The following is a 17,672-nucleotide window of genomic DNA, read 5'->3' on the forward strand; positions in this document are numbered from 1 at the left end:
CCATGTAGTCCTGCCAATCGAGTCGCCACTGTAAAGGGATGTCCAGATCAAGAGCCAATTTCCATGCCTGCTGTAGAAAGGAGGAATTGTTTCTATCACCGATGTGTTTGATGTGGGTGATACCCCTGCTGTGTAAATGCCTTATCAAATCTGTCGGTAGTCTGTGTGCATTGCCACAACCAACCCATGGGTTTATGCCAATACGAACAGCGTTTACCTCCTTTATTCTCCACGTTATGCCTTCACGTAGGAGTGGTAATGCATTTATAACCGCCTTCCATATATTGGAGATGTTATTACTTATTCTGTGTTGTTGTCTGAACCAGTCCATTAGGTTCATGGGCCAGATGTATTTCACTTGTGCAACCTGGGACCAGAGGCTGTTTGTAGTGATAAGATGCTAGCCGAGCTTTGCCACCAGAGCTTTGGAGAAAAGTTCAAGCCTTTTGATGCCCCATCCTCCCCATCTCTTAGGCTTTGCTATTGTCTCCCATTTGACCTAGGAAAATAACCTACCTGGTTGGTTGCCTTTCCATAAGAATCTGCAACATATGCTTTGTAGTCTGTTCAATATACCCTTCGGAATCCAAGCCAGGGTCATCTAGAATATAGGAGTGGCTTCAATCATAGCTTTAATAAGGACTAATATTCCTGCACGAGATAGGTATTTATGGTACCAAACCTGAAGGCGCTTTTCCACTTTTGTAATAAGCCACGTCCAGTCTGCAATCCTGTATCCGTGAGGCTTAAGCCTAAAGCACAAATAATTAAGACCGTCTTCCAGATTCAGAGAGGTAAAGGGGAAGCGCTGTGAGGTAAATACAATCTCATGTTGTGAGCAGCCAAATGTAGTAATCGTAGATTTACTATCATTTATTATCATCCCAGTTGCCTGTTGAAAAATATTGAAGATATTTTGGAGGATCGTGGTATCTCCAATACTGCCATTTAAAAAAATGAGAATGTCATCAACAAATAATAGATGGGTGAGAGAAAAATTCTCAGTGATCTTGATGCCAGCCAGTTGATTTCTATTGCGTGCAGATATGATGGCCTTGCTTAATCCTTCCATGATAAGTAAGAAAAGTAGAGGGGAGAGTGGACATCCCTGCCTGAGTCCCCTCTCCGAGAGGAAGAAAGATGTGGCTTCCCCATTTAATAACACACTGTAAGATACATCTTTAATGCAACTCATGATCCATTTAATATATGCATAAGGAAAGCCAAGGTGAGTCAGTAATAATCTAATGTAGAGCCAATTAGCTCTATCAAAGGCCTTTGAGAGGTCCACCTTCAGAATCATGCCTTTCTGCTTCTTCATCTGCATAGTGTGGAGGAGTTCCTGAGCTGTGGCAATAGCCTCATGAATCTGTCTGTGCTGAAGGAAAGCAAACTACTCAGAGGATATGTGTCTGGAAAGGATAGGCTTCAGTCGGTTTGCTATGATCTTTGCAATAATCTTGTACAAACAGTTGCAAAGGGAAATGGGTCGGAAATCGTTGAAAGAGGAAGGATTGTCAGATTTCGGGATAAGGGCAATGAAGGTGGATTTGATGGCTGGGGATATTCTTCCACTCCTTCTGCAATCCTCCACAATCTTGAGTAAATCGTCCCCCAGGATATCAAAAAAAGCTATGTAGAACTCGATGGTCCACCTTCTGGCCTAGGGCTCTTGTCTTTTTTAAACCATTTTATAGTTGCCTCAAGTTCTTTCTTCATCACTTCCATCATCAGGTCCTCTGTGTCTTCCTGTTGTACAAATCTGGGAAAATATTCAACAACCCGCATGATTTCCATAATATTCACAGCTCTAGGCGCCTTGTAGATTCTTTTGAAGTGCTTAATGGCTAATCTAGCCAGATCCTGATGTGATGATACCGATTGACCCTGATCATTACGAAGTTCCCAAATAATATTTATGGCTTTTCTACCGTTGGCAAATTTATGAAAGAAATTGGTATTGTCATCTCCTTCTGTGAGCCAGATTGCCCTGCTCCTGAGCATCCATCTCTCCTCCCTTTCCTTCAGTATTTGGGAATGCTTTGAGATGAGGGAGGTATAGTGATCTTTGCTTTCTTGTGATAGGAAAGTGCCATTGGAAGTATCCTCATGTGTGGCAATGGCCAACTCTACCTCCCTCAGGGTGTTGTCATCATTCTTTCGTTTCTGGTGAGCCCAAATTTTGGAGATCCTCTTAAGTTCTATCAATTTCCTGATAAAACCTTCTGTATGATCCTTGCGTTCCAGTATAGGGTTAGTTTGCCAGTAATTAGTGACCATTTGAATGTAAGAAGGATCCTTGAGCCAATAGGCGTTGAATTTGAAGGGGCTTTTAATTCTCAGGTTTGTATCAGCCAATTCCAAGTATATTGGTCGATGATCAGAAATACCTCTAGTACCAATCCACTGAGGATGAGAACTTAAGCAAGCCTGTTTAATGAGAAATTTGTCAAGTCTCCTTGCCAGGCTATGGTCTCCACTACGATTGTTTGTCCAAGTATACTGAATCCTGGCAGATGGAATGTCTACCCACTGATGCTCCTCTAGTAAGGTAGAGATAGTGTCTGTTAGGCCGTCTACTTGGGCCGAGTGCCCCCAAGATTCACTGTGCCCCAACGAGAAATTTAAATCCCCTCCAAGAATGATGTTCTTTGCCTGTAGGAATTCTGAGTCCATAAGGGTTCTAAAAAAGATTGCCCTATCCACACATGGACCATATACATTCATAATACAAACTTAAGACTCTAATGTGTGGGCATATATATCCATACCTATAAAACCCCTACCTCCCCAAGTGTTCCTGAGCTCCATAGTCTTGTTGTATAAACCAATAGCAATACCCCCAGATCTCCCAGACACGTCCAGGGTGTGGAAAGTCCAATTCGGCAGCCAAGAATTAAGAGTAGGAATAAGAGAATCAGCCAAACAAAGAGTTTCTTTTAAGAAAATAATGTCTAGCTGAGTCGAAGTGAGCAATCTTTTGAGTGCTAGTTTTTTAGGAGGGCTAGCAAAACCTCTGTAATTGTAGGATAGAAACTTCATGGAGGGTGAGGCAGAGGACCATTCCTAGCTATAAGGGCCCTATCAATGGTTTGTTGTCGCCCGAGGGCAACTTCTTCACCCGCAGTGTGTCTGGCTTTAGTGAGATGAGATGGGCGGCCCCTGGAGGGTTTATGGGAGGCAGGAGTAATCTTAGGGTCTAGACTAATCGCGTCATGTCCTCTATCCTGATCTGGAACAGAGAGAGTACCGAGGGGATATAGAGGGGGAGGGGATGGAAAGTGAAGGAAGGGAGGATGATGACAGAGATGGGATGCTGGGGGCAGTGATGGGAGGGGGAAGGGGAAGAGAGTAGTGAAGAGAGGAGGGAGGAGCATGTCCCTGAGATATAAATAAAATTGAGGAGACTGAAGATGATAAAGTAGGAGGAGATGTAATATTGTATGAATGGGATGCAAGAGCTTCAGATATGCCAGATACAGGAGAAAAGAGAGAGGAGGATGTGGATAACATACCCGACTGCGAGATGTCCTCCTTTGTTGGACTGGTACATGCTGGAGGGGGAGGCGATGAAGGGTTTGTAACAGTGTGACCCTTATCAGTGCCCACTTTATCAGGTGTTCCTCGGGTGTCCTCTGCATCCTTGTCAATCTTCTCTGGTTCAATATCTTTATCGAGCCAAGCAGGGTTTCCTCTGGGCTACTCCATCTCCAAACTCTATTTAGTACCCCTGATCTTATGCAAGAGGGGGAAATCCTTGAATAAGTGCCCCACTTTGTGGCATCTACGGCATCGATATGGAATGCCTTCGTAATCAATGATCTGCTTGCGGGATGTGTCCCTCCACTGTATAGTGATGTACTCCTATAAGCCACCCCGAGTATCAAGATTGATAAGAATCTGAGCATATGCCATCATGCCCGTGTATTGATAGGACTTATCATATTCCATGTAGGAGCCTATAGCGTTACCAATCCACCTGAAGATGTCCTCAGACCAATATTGCAAAGGGAGACCCGGGAGCCGAATCCATACTGGTCCGATACCTATTTGCTCAGAAGAGGCATCCAGTGCTTCAGGAGAACTGGGGCATGTTCAAAATGCTAATAGGAGGACAAAACCCAGTTGGTATGATCAGCACGAGCGAATCTCAGTTCGAACCATCCCCTCACGAAAGTCTGCATGAAGGGGATGTCCACCAGATGGTGACCCCAAACCTCGGATGCCCAAGTTTTCAAACAGGAAACCATGTAATTTCGTCCTCTGATGCACCCGATTAAGACTCTGTTAGCGAAATCCATAGTCTCTCCCCGCTGAATGTCCTCTTCTAATCTGAGAAAGATATCGTCCACCTTGGACTTGTAACACTTGTACTTCTTCTTAGACACTTGTTGAGGTGGCTGGTGCTGTACCCGACTTGGAAGAGGGCCCGAAACCGCAAGGGGAGGGTTAGGGTTAGACGAGGAAGGGTTAGGGTTTCCAACGGAGGTAGGAATAGAACCGGTGAGAGGCAGAAAAACGGTAAAGCTGCTAGAAGGTGGAGCAGATGAGGCCTGAGGGGGAAAACCGGTAGATCCGACGGTCACCGATGGGGGGATAAATTGCCGGGCTGGCACTCCAGATACATGGAGGTCCAAACTAGGGTTAGGGTTTAGACAGTTAGTGACGAAACCAAGGGTAGCCGGGGAATGTGGGGGGGTAGAAAGCGATGGCCAAGTAGGCGGGTCATCCAGGAGAACCACAAACTGAGACCATGACGGTTCCGCAAAGGAGTATGAAGGATAACTTCTGGAGAGGCCAGAGCTATACATACCTTTAGATGCGGAATACGTGGAGCGCCAGATGGATACCCCCTCTAGCGGGTCTTCAGAGTAATCAACGGCATCGAGGTCATCCATGATGACAGTTGCTCCTTGAAACGGAGGACACCTTGAGAATGCTGGAGAAACGGAGAGTAAAAACCAAATCCCGGAAACAGACAACCAGGGAGAGGGAGAATAGACTGTCGATAGGTAACGGCTAGGTAAAAACGCGAACAATAATAAACACCCCAAAGCCCCGACAGGTCATAATCAGGTTAACGATGAGTAGAAAGGAGATAAGGTAAAGTACAAAGCACGACAGGAGACGTCAAACAGGGTTACCAAAGACCTTCCATGGTTATCTGCAGTAACATGCAGTACCCAAAAACCCTATCCGAACCCCTTGCGAATGATTAACCGCAGAGTCTTCATCCTCCCCTCCCCTGATGTCAACATGTAAGAATATCTTTGAATATCACTATTAGCTTGCTTCATAAACAATTTTTGAGAGGCACATTTGAGGCACATGCAATGCACACATCAATTTTTTTTAAACACAATAGAGAACCCCCGAGTTTGCAAATTGCACATGTATGGTACATGTACATACATTAAGATTTGAGAGTTTACCAAAGTTGCAAAGATCATGGACACAGTTACATTATGCCAGGAAAAAGTTTTGTAATAAAGATGATCGACTCTCTAAATGCAAGGTTAACAAATTTATCTATTTTTAATGGAGTTAAGTTTTTTAGTCCTCGTAATTAATTTGAGGATATGGATGATAGAGACTCTCAAACAAAAAGATGATTGACATGTTTATGTGATAAATTTAGTGTTGGTGACTTGCTATTAAGGATAGTGTTAAATGTATAGATGAAATGGATGAATTGATTTGTACTATGTACAAATATTACCCCAAAAACATATGTTTAGATCATGGAATCTATGTGGAGGTGAACTTAAACGGTTTGAAGATTTCCATGTTTAATGTAGTTATGCCAAACAATTCTTGTTATTCTAGTTAGTATAACAATATGTGAAAAAATATTTTCAAATTTAAATTAGATAAAAAATGATGATAGATCAAGAATTTATCTAGAAATCCTCTATATGTTAATGTGTCTTTCTCTGAGTGCACCTCCTACTCTAAATGAGGTAGATTGTGTCTTTCTCTGAGTGCACCTCATACTCTAATTGATGTAGATGTGTCTTTCTCTAAGTGCACCTCCTACTCTAAATGAGGTAGATTGTGTATTTCTCTGAGTGCACCTCATACTCTAAATGAGGTAGATTGGAACGTTATTTATGATGAAAGGACATTGATGACAACTGGATACCCTCTTCCACTAGGAAAATAAATTCATATCTTTAATGATATAAGATTTAGTAATTTTGAAGAATGTGAATATGTAAGTTTTACTCTTTATTATCAACATTGTCTTATTCTATCAAACACTTGAAAGAACCATTTTGGTAAGTAATTTTTTCTAGTTTTAGGCCATTTGTCGTTTACTTTGTGTTTTATAATATCTCTCAAGTTTTACTATGTTTTATAGTTATCTTTTGAATATTTTTGTTTCATATCTCATAAATGCATTTGAGTTGTTTTTTCCTCACATTTTGTTTTATCCATATTCTATGATTCTTTAAATGGAGATGTTACAAGTTGCAACCTTAATGATGCATGACATGAATGTCTATGAGCAAAATCGGAAAGGTAATATATTTGTTGTGATAATCTACATAGTCCACTGCATACTAATTAAAATGTGACTATGATTAATATTATACTCTACAATTTGTGGAATGCATATATTCTAAAATAAAGATTATTATTTATTTTCTTTGTCATAGTTTTTTGAAAATGAGATTATAAATTAAGTAGTAAGCATTGTATATGAATACATATTTATATTTTTTCAAGCTTGTATGTGAAGTTTTTCACAAATATATTAAATTAATCATTGCTTAAATTTCTGGAACATATTTATTACATAACATAAATTCATGATAGATGGTTTAAGGACAACAGTTGGAGATACATGGAACAGGATGGGAAGAACCAGTCAAATATACAAGTTTGCTTGGGAGGCAAAATGTACTATTTCATTTTGAAAATAATTAATACAATTTATAAATTTTGTTATTATGTGAATATGTTTTTTCGTTTTTGACTATATTATCTATTTGACGTTGTGAAAATGTGATATTTTCCATTTGCCATATAGTTTAACCAATTTAATAAAAATAAATTTGATTAAAAATGAAATATAGAGATAACATACTATTGTTTATATATATATATATATATTTCATTATGGAAAGGCTATATAAATATATGCCTTTCTAATTGAAATTAATATTAGTGTTTCAAATTTGATAATTGAGCTTATTGATGGGGCTATTTGTTTGGAAATGAAATTTACACTTGCTTTAAATTCACAAATGAAAGTTATGATTTTAAACCTTTCTTACTAAATTTCAATTTATTATTTATTTCATTTTTCTGCAGGGATTTCTTTTAAAATGATTTTTTCCATAAAGTTAGTTAAAAAAAAACACACCTAACTATTAAAATTAAAAATCATAACTTTTAAATTATTTAAAGTTATCAAATTAATTTAAATAATTTAAAAGCTGAAAATCAATAGTATAATGTAATTTAAATAATTAAACATCACGCCTCTGCCAAGAATATTTCCAACGTCATCTATGCTTACGAGTGTGAGCGGGCACTTCCTTAATAAAAAGGCAAAGGGAAATATGCGACCAAGTAGGATTTGTGTACAAAATTAAATTAATTTGCTTAATTAAATATGACTAGCATTTTTGTACGTTTAAATAGTGAGAGCATCTGGAATTTAAACAATAAATATAATGCTGTATCAAAAGGCTCACTCCATGCATGAAAAAGGACTTATGACTAGTCAATTGAATTATAAAAATGAATTAAACTTGTATTGTTAGAATAATTTGTATATTATTGTTTTTAATTGAAATTTAAAATGATTATATTACTAGTTAATTGAATTATAAAAGTCAATTCAACTTGTATTATTAGAATAATTTGTATATTATTTTTTTTAATCGAAATTCAAAATTATTATTATGAAAGAGTGGAAACATGTCCATGGATAATAATAAATTATATTTTTATTGAATAGGTATATATGTTAGAAACATTGAGCATTACTAAAAAGGTGTGAATCACTAGTGTGATTTATGATATATTTTTAATTTTTATTAAACTTTGTTGAATCATATATTTAATTTGTAACACATCATAATGTATTAGTAGTTAATAACATATGTATATTAAACATGATCATATAAATAATAATATTAATGAGCATGTAACCATGAGATTAATAATGTATGAACCATAAATTATCCAGATATATAGCAACAATGCATAAATAATCACATCAAATACAAGAGGACATTAGTTGTAAGGTGGAAACCACAAAGGTAAAAACCATTGTCGGCAGATAGCCTTCGTCATCATCTCTTTTATTATGTAAAATGCATTTACATCTAATTCATTGGCCACCACTAGTGTGCATGCCACCACCAGTGTGCAAGCCACCACTTGCTAATCATGTGAGCCACTACTTGCTCCAAACAACAACCATGAAGAAATTTGTAGGCCACCACTTGCGGGAAGCCACCACTCCCTCTACTTTACAGGGCACCACCTACTGGAAGCCACCACTCCCAATAAGTCTCGCCTAGACACAAATGGACTATCTAGCCACCACAGATGGAGGCGATCACTCCCACGTTCTTAGGCCACCACCTGAATGATTCCACTACACCTTGAATATGCAAGCCACCACTTGCTCACTGAAGGCCCCAACCCTTAGCACATCTCATGGACCTCATTTCATCTAATTTCAAACTATGGCCCATGTACTATACATACAACAAATCAGTGAGCCTCTTTTAATTAATTTTCGCACTAGACTGACACATGCAATAAGCTCATAAACCAAATTTTGGATACATGCACTCCAACATAATCTCTGCAACATAATCTCAATAAACATATCATCCCATCAACTAAAAACAATCTGCTCAATGAAATCAAACCCTACAACATCACATTATCACAATCTTCCTACACACACAACCATCAATAACTCAAACTAACAGCCATACAAAATCTCAATATTGATGCTACAAAAATACACTCTGCAATAAAACCATTTCAACACAAATGCATCAACAATATAAACTCATATTTGAAATCTCTATAGCAGCAACTACAACATAATCTCTCCTCTCCATCTTGGTAGCAACTAGGAGCCACAATATGAAACACAAATCTATTAGACATGAAGATCTATTGTAGCTCCATCATCCTCTGAAGTCTAGTCAAAATATAGGTTCTGATAAATGTGCAAACTTGTAGCTTACACTTCCACAATCTCACATTCTCTAACCCATTTTACTTCATTCTCTAGAATTTTATAATTGATAGAAGATGCAAACAATATGGAACACTAAACCTCCTCATATTTCACTTGATCACCTTATAGATGATGGTTAACTCAAGTCAAGTCTCTCCATCAAAAACCATAAAATAAAACCAAATTATATGCCTCTAGAAATCACTAGAATGCACTAAGAATGCGACAAACTGAGTCTATATAAGGTAATTCTAGTCCTTCCTTTGAGAAGACTATTACTAGGAGGGTTAACATAGGTCTAATGAAGGAAACATGAGATATAACACTGGCACTCCATTGGTAACCTATGTTACCTTTTGTTCAACCTCGAAACTCAATCAACTCTGCTCCAAAACCTCCTGAACCTGACCATCTACTCATGCAATCATCTCCTAAGCTTGTATATCCTCTATAAGCTCATATCAAGGCTCTAAACATCATGTCAAGGTCTCCAAACTTGTTGAACTTATTCCACTACAATCAACTCCTCAACTGACTCCTCGGGTAGAAACCTAGAACACCTAGATCATGATGGTCACCACTACTAGGTTGACATCATGAGGACCACTAGGTTGACATTAATGGAAACACCATGAAACAACATGTCCAACATGCTCCCCCTTTGGATTTGATGTCAACATACAACATACAACCACAACACCAAAACTGAATCCAAAATTGACTCAACAACTGGGTCCATAGACAAACACCTCTGTAAAACAACAAGATCATGAAGGACACCACATCAATGCCATCACCATGAGACTCTGTGAACCAATAGGATCTTGAGGACCACCACAAATAGGTTGAAATCATGAGGATCACTACAAATCGGTTAACATCATGAGGATCACCATTACTAGGTTAACATCATGAGGACCACTAGGTTGACATCAATGCCAACACCATGAAACAACATGTCCAATATACTCCCCCTTTGGCTCTGATGTCAACCTACAACCACAACCCCAAAACTGATCTAATGTCATTCTCTGATTTTGGTCGTCACTCTCCCTCTTTGAAATCAATGAAAAAGGGTGAATAAGTATGGTTTAACACTACTAATATTAACTGATGTGAAGATAAAAAAAAAATCAAATCCTTGTGCCAACATCAAGCCAACAAACAACATGCCTCCATGCCAACACCATGCCTCTATGTCAATGATACCATGCCATGCTTCCTTCTATTGCTAGGATGACCATACTCTTTGTGAACATGTAATGGGCATGGAAATGATTTTTTCATACTGTTGTACATAATACCACTATTATTTCCAAACTCTCCTTGTCACATATAAGAGGCTGCTCCAGATGGATCAAGGACTAAGACCCAATGATATGAAATGAAAGTAGAGGGATTCATAGACTTATTATATGGCTACAAAAATGATAAAATATGACTTTACAATTCCTCCAAATAGCCAACATATGGCTGAAGCATGACTCCTCACTCATGCATGAACATCACTCATATGACTCAACTAATGACCCATAAGAAAGAGATAATAGTACATGGATACATAATGAATCCAGTAGCCTATATATGGTTGAAACATATGACATCCATAAGCTCAAACATGGCTGTAACAACTCTCTCATCTCAAGAAAAACTCACATCAACATATGAATGACATAACCCATGACTCTTTCTCTTGACTAGATCTAATCTTCCAACATCCAAATGATGAAACAACATGGTACATGGCTCCATTTAAGAGTACATGGATGAAAATGATGATGTAAAGTATTAAACATAAGTTTGTTACATCATGCTAAAAAATATCTCCAATGCATGACCAAGACTCTTACCTCTCTCCAAGACATAGACCATTCAATGAATACAAGAATTCTCTACAATACATGCTTGCCATAATGATCACACAACCAACAATTCAATGATAAATACATTAATAATACAAGGCTACTCAAATTCACATAGAGGTGTTCTACATGGCTGCTACATCAATAAAACTCCTCTATGCATGGTTGAATCAATGATTTCCTTCTATGCATAGTTGTACAATCGTTTCAACCAACTTGTCAGTGAAGACCAAGGGAATATATACGGCTGAAAAATGCACCTTTTCTACTCATGAAAAGACATATGGGGCTACTAAAAATACATGAGTGAAATACAATTGAAAATGGAAATCAAGCCATGAAGGTCTATACCATGCATAGCTCCCCTTGAGCTCAATATACCTCCAATAGGTAGGTTGATCATGTGGTCCTGAATGTGCATGAATTCCATGGGCATATCAAGATGTTGTTGCTACAACTCATACAAATATCTAACATTCTGCCATAGTGTCACACATCATGCTACCTCATGCTGTGAAAATATGCCATGCGCTCCCCCCAAGGCAATGAAGGCATCACATGCATCTTTGCAGTCTAAGAGATCTATCATGCAAGAATGGACTACAATAGGGACTGATCTCTCCTACTTAGAATCTAATGAGGAAGATTTCTTATTCGATCTCTTCTTTCTTCTCACTCTTCCCTTCAACACATATACATTATCTGGTGTCTTAACTACTTTAGAAATCACTCTCTTTGACCCTTCTTTCCAAATGAAACAAACTTTGGAGTTGAAGAAAACTTCCTTACCTCCATCAACCATTTGGCTCATGGTCAAGATATTGAGCTTTAGACCCTCAACGAGCCACACATCATCTACATTGGTCCTCTTTTCACCAAGGTTGGCCTTACTGCTTCCCAACACTCTTGCTGGTTCATTACCTTAAAAAAGAACATGGACACTCTTGGTTCTCTTCAAAAAGTGAGGCTTCCTCCTATCACTCGACATATGGTGGGAACTTACACTATCAATGTATCACTTATCATCATCATCACGCAAGAAAAGGGAAATACCACACTTTCCTAGCTACTCCTCCTTTTTCTTTGACATGTTTCTTGGCTGGTTCCTTGGTTGAGCACTCTCCTCTGTCTGGTCCTTTTGAATAGATGGCCTGAAGGATCTAGGAACACGGAAAATTTTAGGGGTGAATTTTCACCCTTAGGCGAAATTAAGGGGTTTTAAATTTTTAGTGGGCGAATATTTTGTATCATAGTACATTTTTACAAATCGCCTCAAATTTATTTTATAAAAAAATTAGGTATGGAGGTTAGCCCACCTTATTTTAAGGGAGAGGGTAAAAAAGGTAAATTTAACCCTTGAAATTAGGAGTTACAACCTTCCATTTGCCCTAATTTTCAAGAATAGGTTTTATTTAAGTGAATCCTATGGGCCAAATACCATATTTATAAAAGAGGTATGGTAAATTAATAAAAATATAAATAAATGAGAGGTATGGTAAATAAATAAAACATTTTTTATATTTACTCCATAAGTCACCTTATATACATGCAAGGGTGTAAACAAATAAAAATATAAATAAAGTGAAGCTATGGTTAATAAATAAAACCTCTTTTTATACTTACTCAAAAGGTATGGTAAATAAATAAAAATATAAATAAACTAGAGGTATGGTAAATAAATAAAACCTCTTTTAATATTTAGTCCATAACCCTCTTTCTATTTATGAAGGCTCAAAAAAGAGGTTTTATTTAAGTGAATCCTATTGGCCAAATACCATATTTGTAAAAGAGGTATGGTAAATTAATAAAAATATAAATAAACGAGAGGTATGGTAAATAAATAAAATATTTTTTTACATTTACTCCATAAGTCACCTTATATTTAAGGACATGGTATTGACCCATGGTATTCACGTGCAATGTAGCCTATTTAAAGGGGGAAATTAAACCATCATAGATCATATTAATAAAAATAAAAATGGCACATGGTATTGACCCATGGTATTCACATGGAATGTAGCCTATTTAAAGGGGGAAATTAAACCATCATAGATCCATCTTTACTCTAGATCTACTAAGCCCCGAGAGGGATCAAATATCGTGATATGAAAACTAGCATAGAGTGTAAAAATATTTGATCCCTCTCGGGGCTTGGTGGATCAGGAGTAAAAATGGATGTTGTAATTTAATGTATGTTAAACATTTTAACTTGGTTAAAATAAAAATAAAAATAAAAATAAAAATAAAAATCAATTATTAATTATTAATTTTTATAAATTACTAATAGTAATTTTTAAGCTCCAGGTTTATGATAACCCATGGTAATACCATGGTATTCATGTGAGCATAGACTATTTAAAGGGGAATTCTATCATCTTAGATCCATCTTAATTCTGGGTCTACCAAGTGCTTAGAGGGATAAATAGATTTCATCCCTCTAAGAGTGGTAGATGTGGAGTTAAGATGGATATAGGTTGGCTTTTATGATAATGAAGATATTAAATATTCTTAGGAAATTATATTGTAAAAACATCTTAAGGTGAATGGTTAAAACTACATTTAGTCACTTCACAAAATTTAATAAAAAATACCAATATCTCCATTAATATTGGTTTTTTGATTTAACAAAATAAAAATTCAAAACAGTGAAACCTTATCACTCTTTCCGCATCACCTTCACCCTCGCACAAGATTTCCCACTATTTTTCAAACATTCTCAATATGATATTTTCATGAAAAAGTTTAGGTACTGATGTTGGATTAGTTGTTTGAAAAATAAGCTAGTTTATACAACCTTTCATCTTCTGTGTTATTCTTAGTTTGTCCTAATGATCTGTAGGGGTTGGAGCCACTACACCATATTTTCCTAAAAGGTGGAGATTGTTCACCAAAAAGGAAATTAATATACATGCTACAACGCTGTTAAAAAATGTGAGATGCATGAGCGTAGTGAATTATGCTTATAAGCAATTTATATTGGGAGAGACGTACTTAAATTTTATTATTTAATTGAAGATTTCCAATTAAAATAATAATAAATCTACATTTATATATTCATATATTGATTGGAAGGCTTCTCACAATGGTCACTTCTTTCAATTAGATCCCCTTCAAGCCTTTGGGATACCTAATACTTTTTTATATAATATAGTTGGGCCTTGCTACTTGTTGGCGTGTTGGGGTAAACAAATTTGAAGTGTTATTTTTATCTCGCAATTGGAGTCTATGGAATAAGAAAGAAATTTGATAACTTGAAAAAGGTGGTAGCTTGAAAAAAGTTGTAGAGAAAATATTAATCTCTCCTACCTTGACAGAACTCGTGGTCAATATCAACACCTACAAGAACTTTGTTGTCGAATACTATCAAAACTAATAGAAGGATATGAAAGAGTGTATTGTAAGAACCTTGATAAACACGACCACTGAAACTTGGAACATTGTTTGTAGGAAGAGACAATTATGTTTCTTTTTTCCAAACATGTATGTTAGTATATTACAATTTAATGAATATGTTTTCTTATTATCATATATGGTTTCACACTTTAACAAAACATTCACCAAGACTTCACAATGTTTTATTATTCAGTAAAATATTTGCCAAAATCTTACAAGATTTTATAATTCAGTGAAAGATTCTCCATCACTATACAAGATAATATAATCTGGTGAGAGATTTGCCCAAAAAATTATATATACATATTATATTATTGATAAAATCGCCTCCCATTTTTCCTATGTATCATGGGGATTAGCCCATTTATTATACATATAAATTTAGGGTGGTTCTTAAATTTTTCCTTGTCTAGGAATTTTACAATCTTTAGCCATGTGCTTAAAATTATGTTGCACATAACACTTTATATGACTAAGATATGAGGCTAAACAATCTTATATTTTGTTACTCGTGTCGAATCTCCATCTCCTCATGTTAGGTCTGCAACGAATGGCCTTGTGGCCAAATAGGTTATAAGAAAAACAATAACCATTAAATGAAATTGTATACTTAAAGAAGGGTCCTCTTCTTTGCTAATCATATTACTGCATAGATTTTTGCAATATTCTCCTACAAGTAGCTTCCACATGTCCAAAATTATGAGAACTAAAGCACTCAACCTTGTCCATCAAGCGAGAAAATTATTTTTGAATCCTCCTATGAAATATGCCACTATCGAATCTAGGAGTGAATTATGTTCTAGATATGAAAGCTACTCTTGGTTCTCTTATTGGATTTTGTTGATAGATTTGTTGTCTTTTTTCTTCATTACTATCATTCTTTGTTTTAGGATTCTTTGGTTCTTCATTGTTGCTCTTACCAGATTGTGAGCTAGAATCTCCAAAGCCAAGACATGATCTGTTCATTAGGGACATTTAGATTTGAGTCATACTTTCCAAGAACTTGGTGCTCTCATCTTGCTTCAATTGAACATTCTTCTTCTCTGATTGTTTCCTCATGGAATCCACTTCACCTTCCAAATATACAATTTAGCCTTCTTTCTCCTTTTGATAATTGGTCAATACATCCACTATTATTTTGGCCTCCTACAAATGAATCTTTAGGCTAAGGTTCTCCTCTCTAAGTGCATTCTCCTTTTTTTCAAAGATATACAAAATCTTCTTATGATCCCTACATGTAGCCGTTAGAGTACTCACTTCACTAGATAATGTTTCAATGACTACCATTGTCGATTCATATTTTTCCTTAAGGAGAATGCAATCATTCTATTCTTCATTATGCAGATAATCAAATCCATAAAATCATAACTCAAAAGCAAATCATCCATAATTTTACCTTCGGGTCTAGTCTCTTGATACAAAACTAGTTTTCCTGTAGCTTCACTTCCTGATTTGTCACTTTGATTTGTTGCACCATTTTCACTTGGAGGAATTATTCCTTTAGGGCATTGAATCTCTTCCTTCCTGGTGTCCTTATTCTTTCATTTCTTCTTGCTTCTCTTCTCTTTCCCTCCATTGTTGCTGCTACTATCACCGCCAAACAGGATCTCCAATTTGTCCTAGATTTCTTTAGCATATTTTAAATCACTTGTTTTCTCCACATCCACATTATGGAGATTATTATAAATGATGCACCTCGCGTGAACATCCTGCTACAATATATCAGATGAAGGTGGATCCACACCATATCATTTACATATCACCTCCAACATGTTAGATCCATTAGCTAATAATTAAGATTTTACATTTTCATACCACATCTTAAAATTTTCAGCAGTGAGGGCATGCACTCCTGGAGGATTCTTTCTAAAAATAAATTGCAAATTTCTACCAATAATCCCCAAATATACTCTCTAACGATCAAGCTCCAACTAACAACCTTGCTCTAATACCACTTGTTAGAAAATTTGAGCACTACTAAGAGCTGGGGGGACGGGGGGAGATCAATAGTGTGACTTATGATATATTTTTACCCTTTATTAAACTTTAACTAAATCACACATTTAATTTGTAGCACATTACAATGTATTAGTAGGAAATAATATATGTATAAACATGATCGTATGAGAAGTAATAGTAATGAGCATGTAACCATGAGATATTTTGTAGCTTTTCTATCTCCCTTCGCAAGATTCTTCAGAAGATGTAGAATCCTCCTAGAGACAACCCCCAGGTTGAAGGAAAGGGTTAGTGCCTAGGGAATCCTAGAGGAGTGCTTTTGAGGATTCTCTAAGGTATTCTACTACACTCCATATGTCACATAATTTGAAGTAATATAATTTAGAGCTTGTTTTAATAGCCCTTCACCGAGGTAGACTCAAGAAGACATGTAAATATCTCTCTCTCTCTCTCTCTCTCTATATATATATATATATATACATGCATAGATATGACTCACCTCAAGGAGGAATGTCCTGTTTCTAGTGGCTGACACACAGAAAAATACAACTTAATATTGTCATTGTAATAGAAATGAAGAGGAGGAAAGAAATGAAGGACTTCAATGCAGAGGGCTAGATAAAACACAGAATCCTAAGCAAAAATTTTGAGCAGAAGTATGGAAGAGTGAGGAGGTGAAAATACAAAAATAGTGGAGCATAATTTAAGGTTTCTAGCTCTATACCTCATGAACACATTCTGTCACCAAATAGAATTAGTAAGTCTGTGCTCACATAGGTATTGTAGGATATAAAATAACACAATTAAATCCATCATTTTAACATGTATTATTTGGTACTTTGCAACATATATACAACCATAAATGAGAGTGAAACCAACAACTTCATTACACAATTTTAGAGGAGGAAAAACATACATGAAATGATATACAGAGGGGAAAACATACTCCACATTACTCCGCTTAGAATCAATAGAACTGCTTCATTAATATTTGAAGATAGAGTCCAAATCACTAGTCCATCATAGTTAAGATTTGTATAAGCCTAGGCACCTCATGAACAAGAAAACTGAACCAAAAGTGGAATTACTTTCTTTGCAAAAGCATAATTCTAGCTTCTAGAATGAAAAATTAGGGAGCCTTTAAAATGAGCTTATTCCCCCTATCTATAAGGAGAGGGGAATTTTGAAACAATTAGTTACAAAATATCTCAGTGATGCCCCAGTTGTCTGATCGACTAGCTGCC

The 17,672-nt window shown here is 36.4% G+C and overlaps 1 protein-coding gene across 1 annotated transcript; it reads right to left on the bottom strand.

The window, feature by feature from the left end:
• Window positions 1-1,632: 1,632 nt before the first annotated feature.
• On the bottom strand, window positions 1,633-2,676 carry LOC149248405 (uncharacterized). The gene has a single exon (XM_089449697.1). It carries the CDS (start codon window positions 2,674-2,676, stop codon window positions 1,633-1,635), a length of 1,044 nt encoding a protein of 347 aa, XP_089305823.1.
• Window positions 2,677-17,672: the final 14,996 nt, after the last annotated feature.

The sequence above is a fragment of the Pinus tabuliformis genome, chromosome 7 (genome assembly GCF_031772625.1).
Source record: "Pinus tabuliformis cultivar Carrire ecotype Pingquan chromosome 7, CPIR1, whole genome shotgun sequence".
Classification (NCBI taxonomy): Eukaryota; Viridiplantae; Streptophyta; class Pinopsida; order Pinales; family Pinaceae; genus Pinus; species Pinus tabuliformis.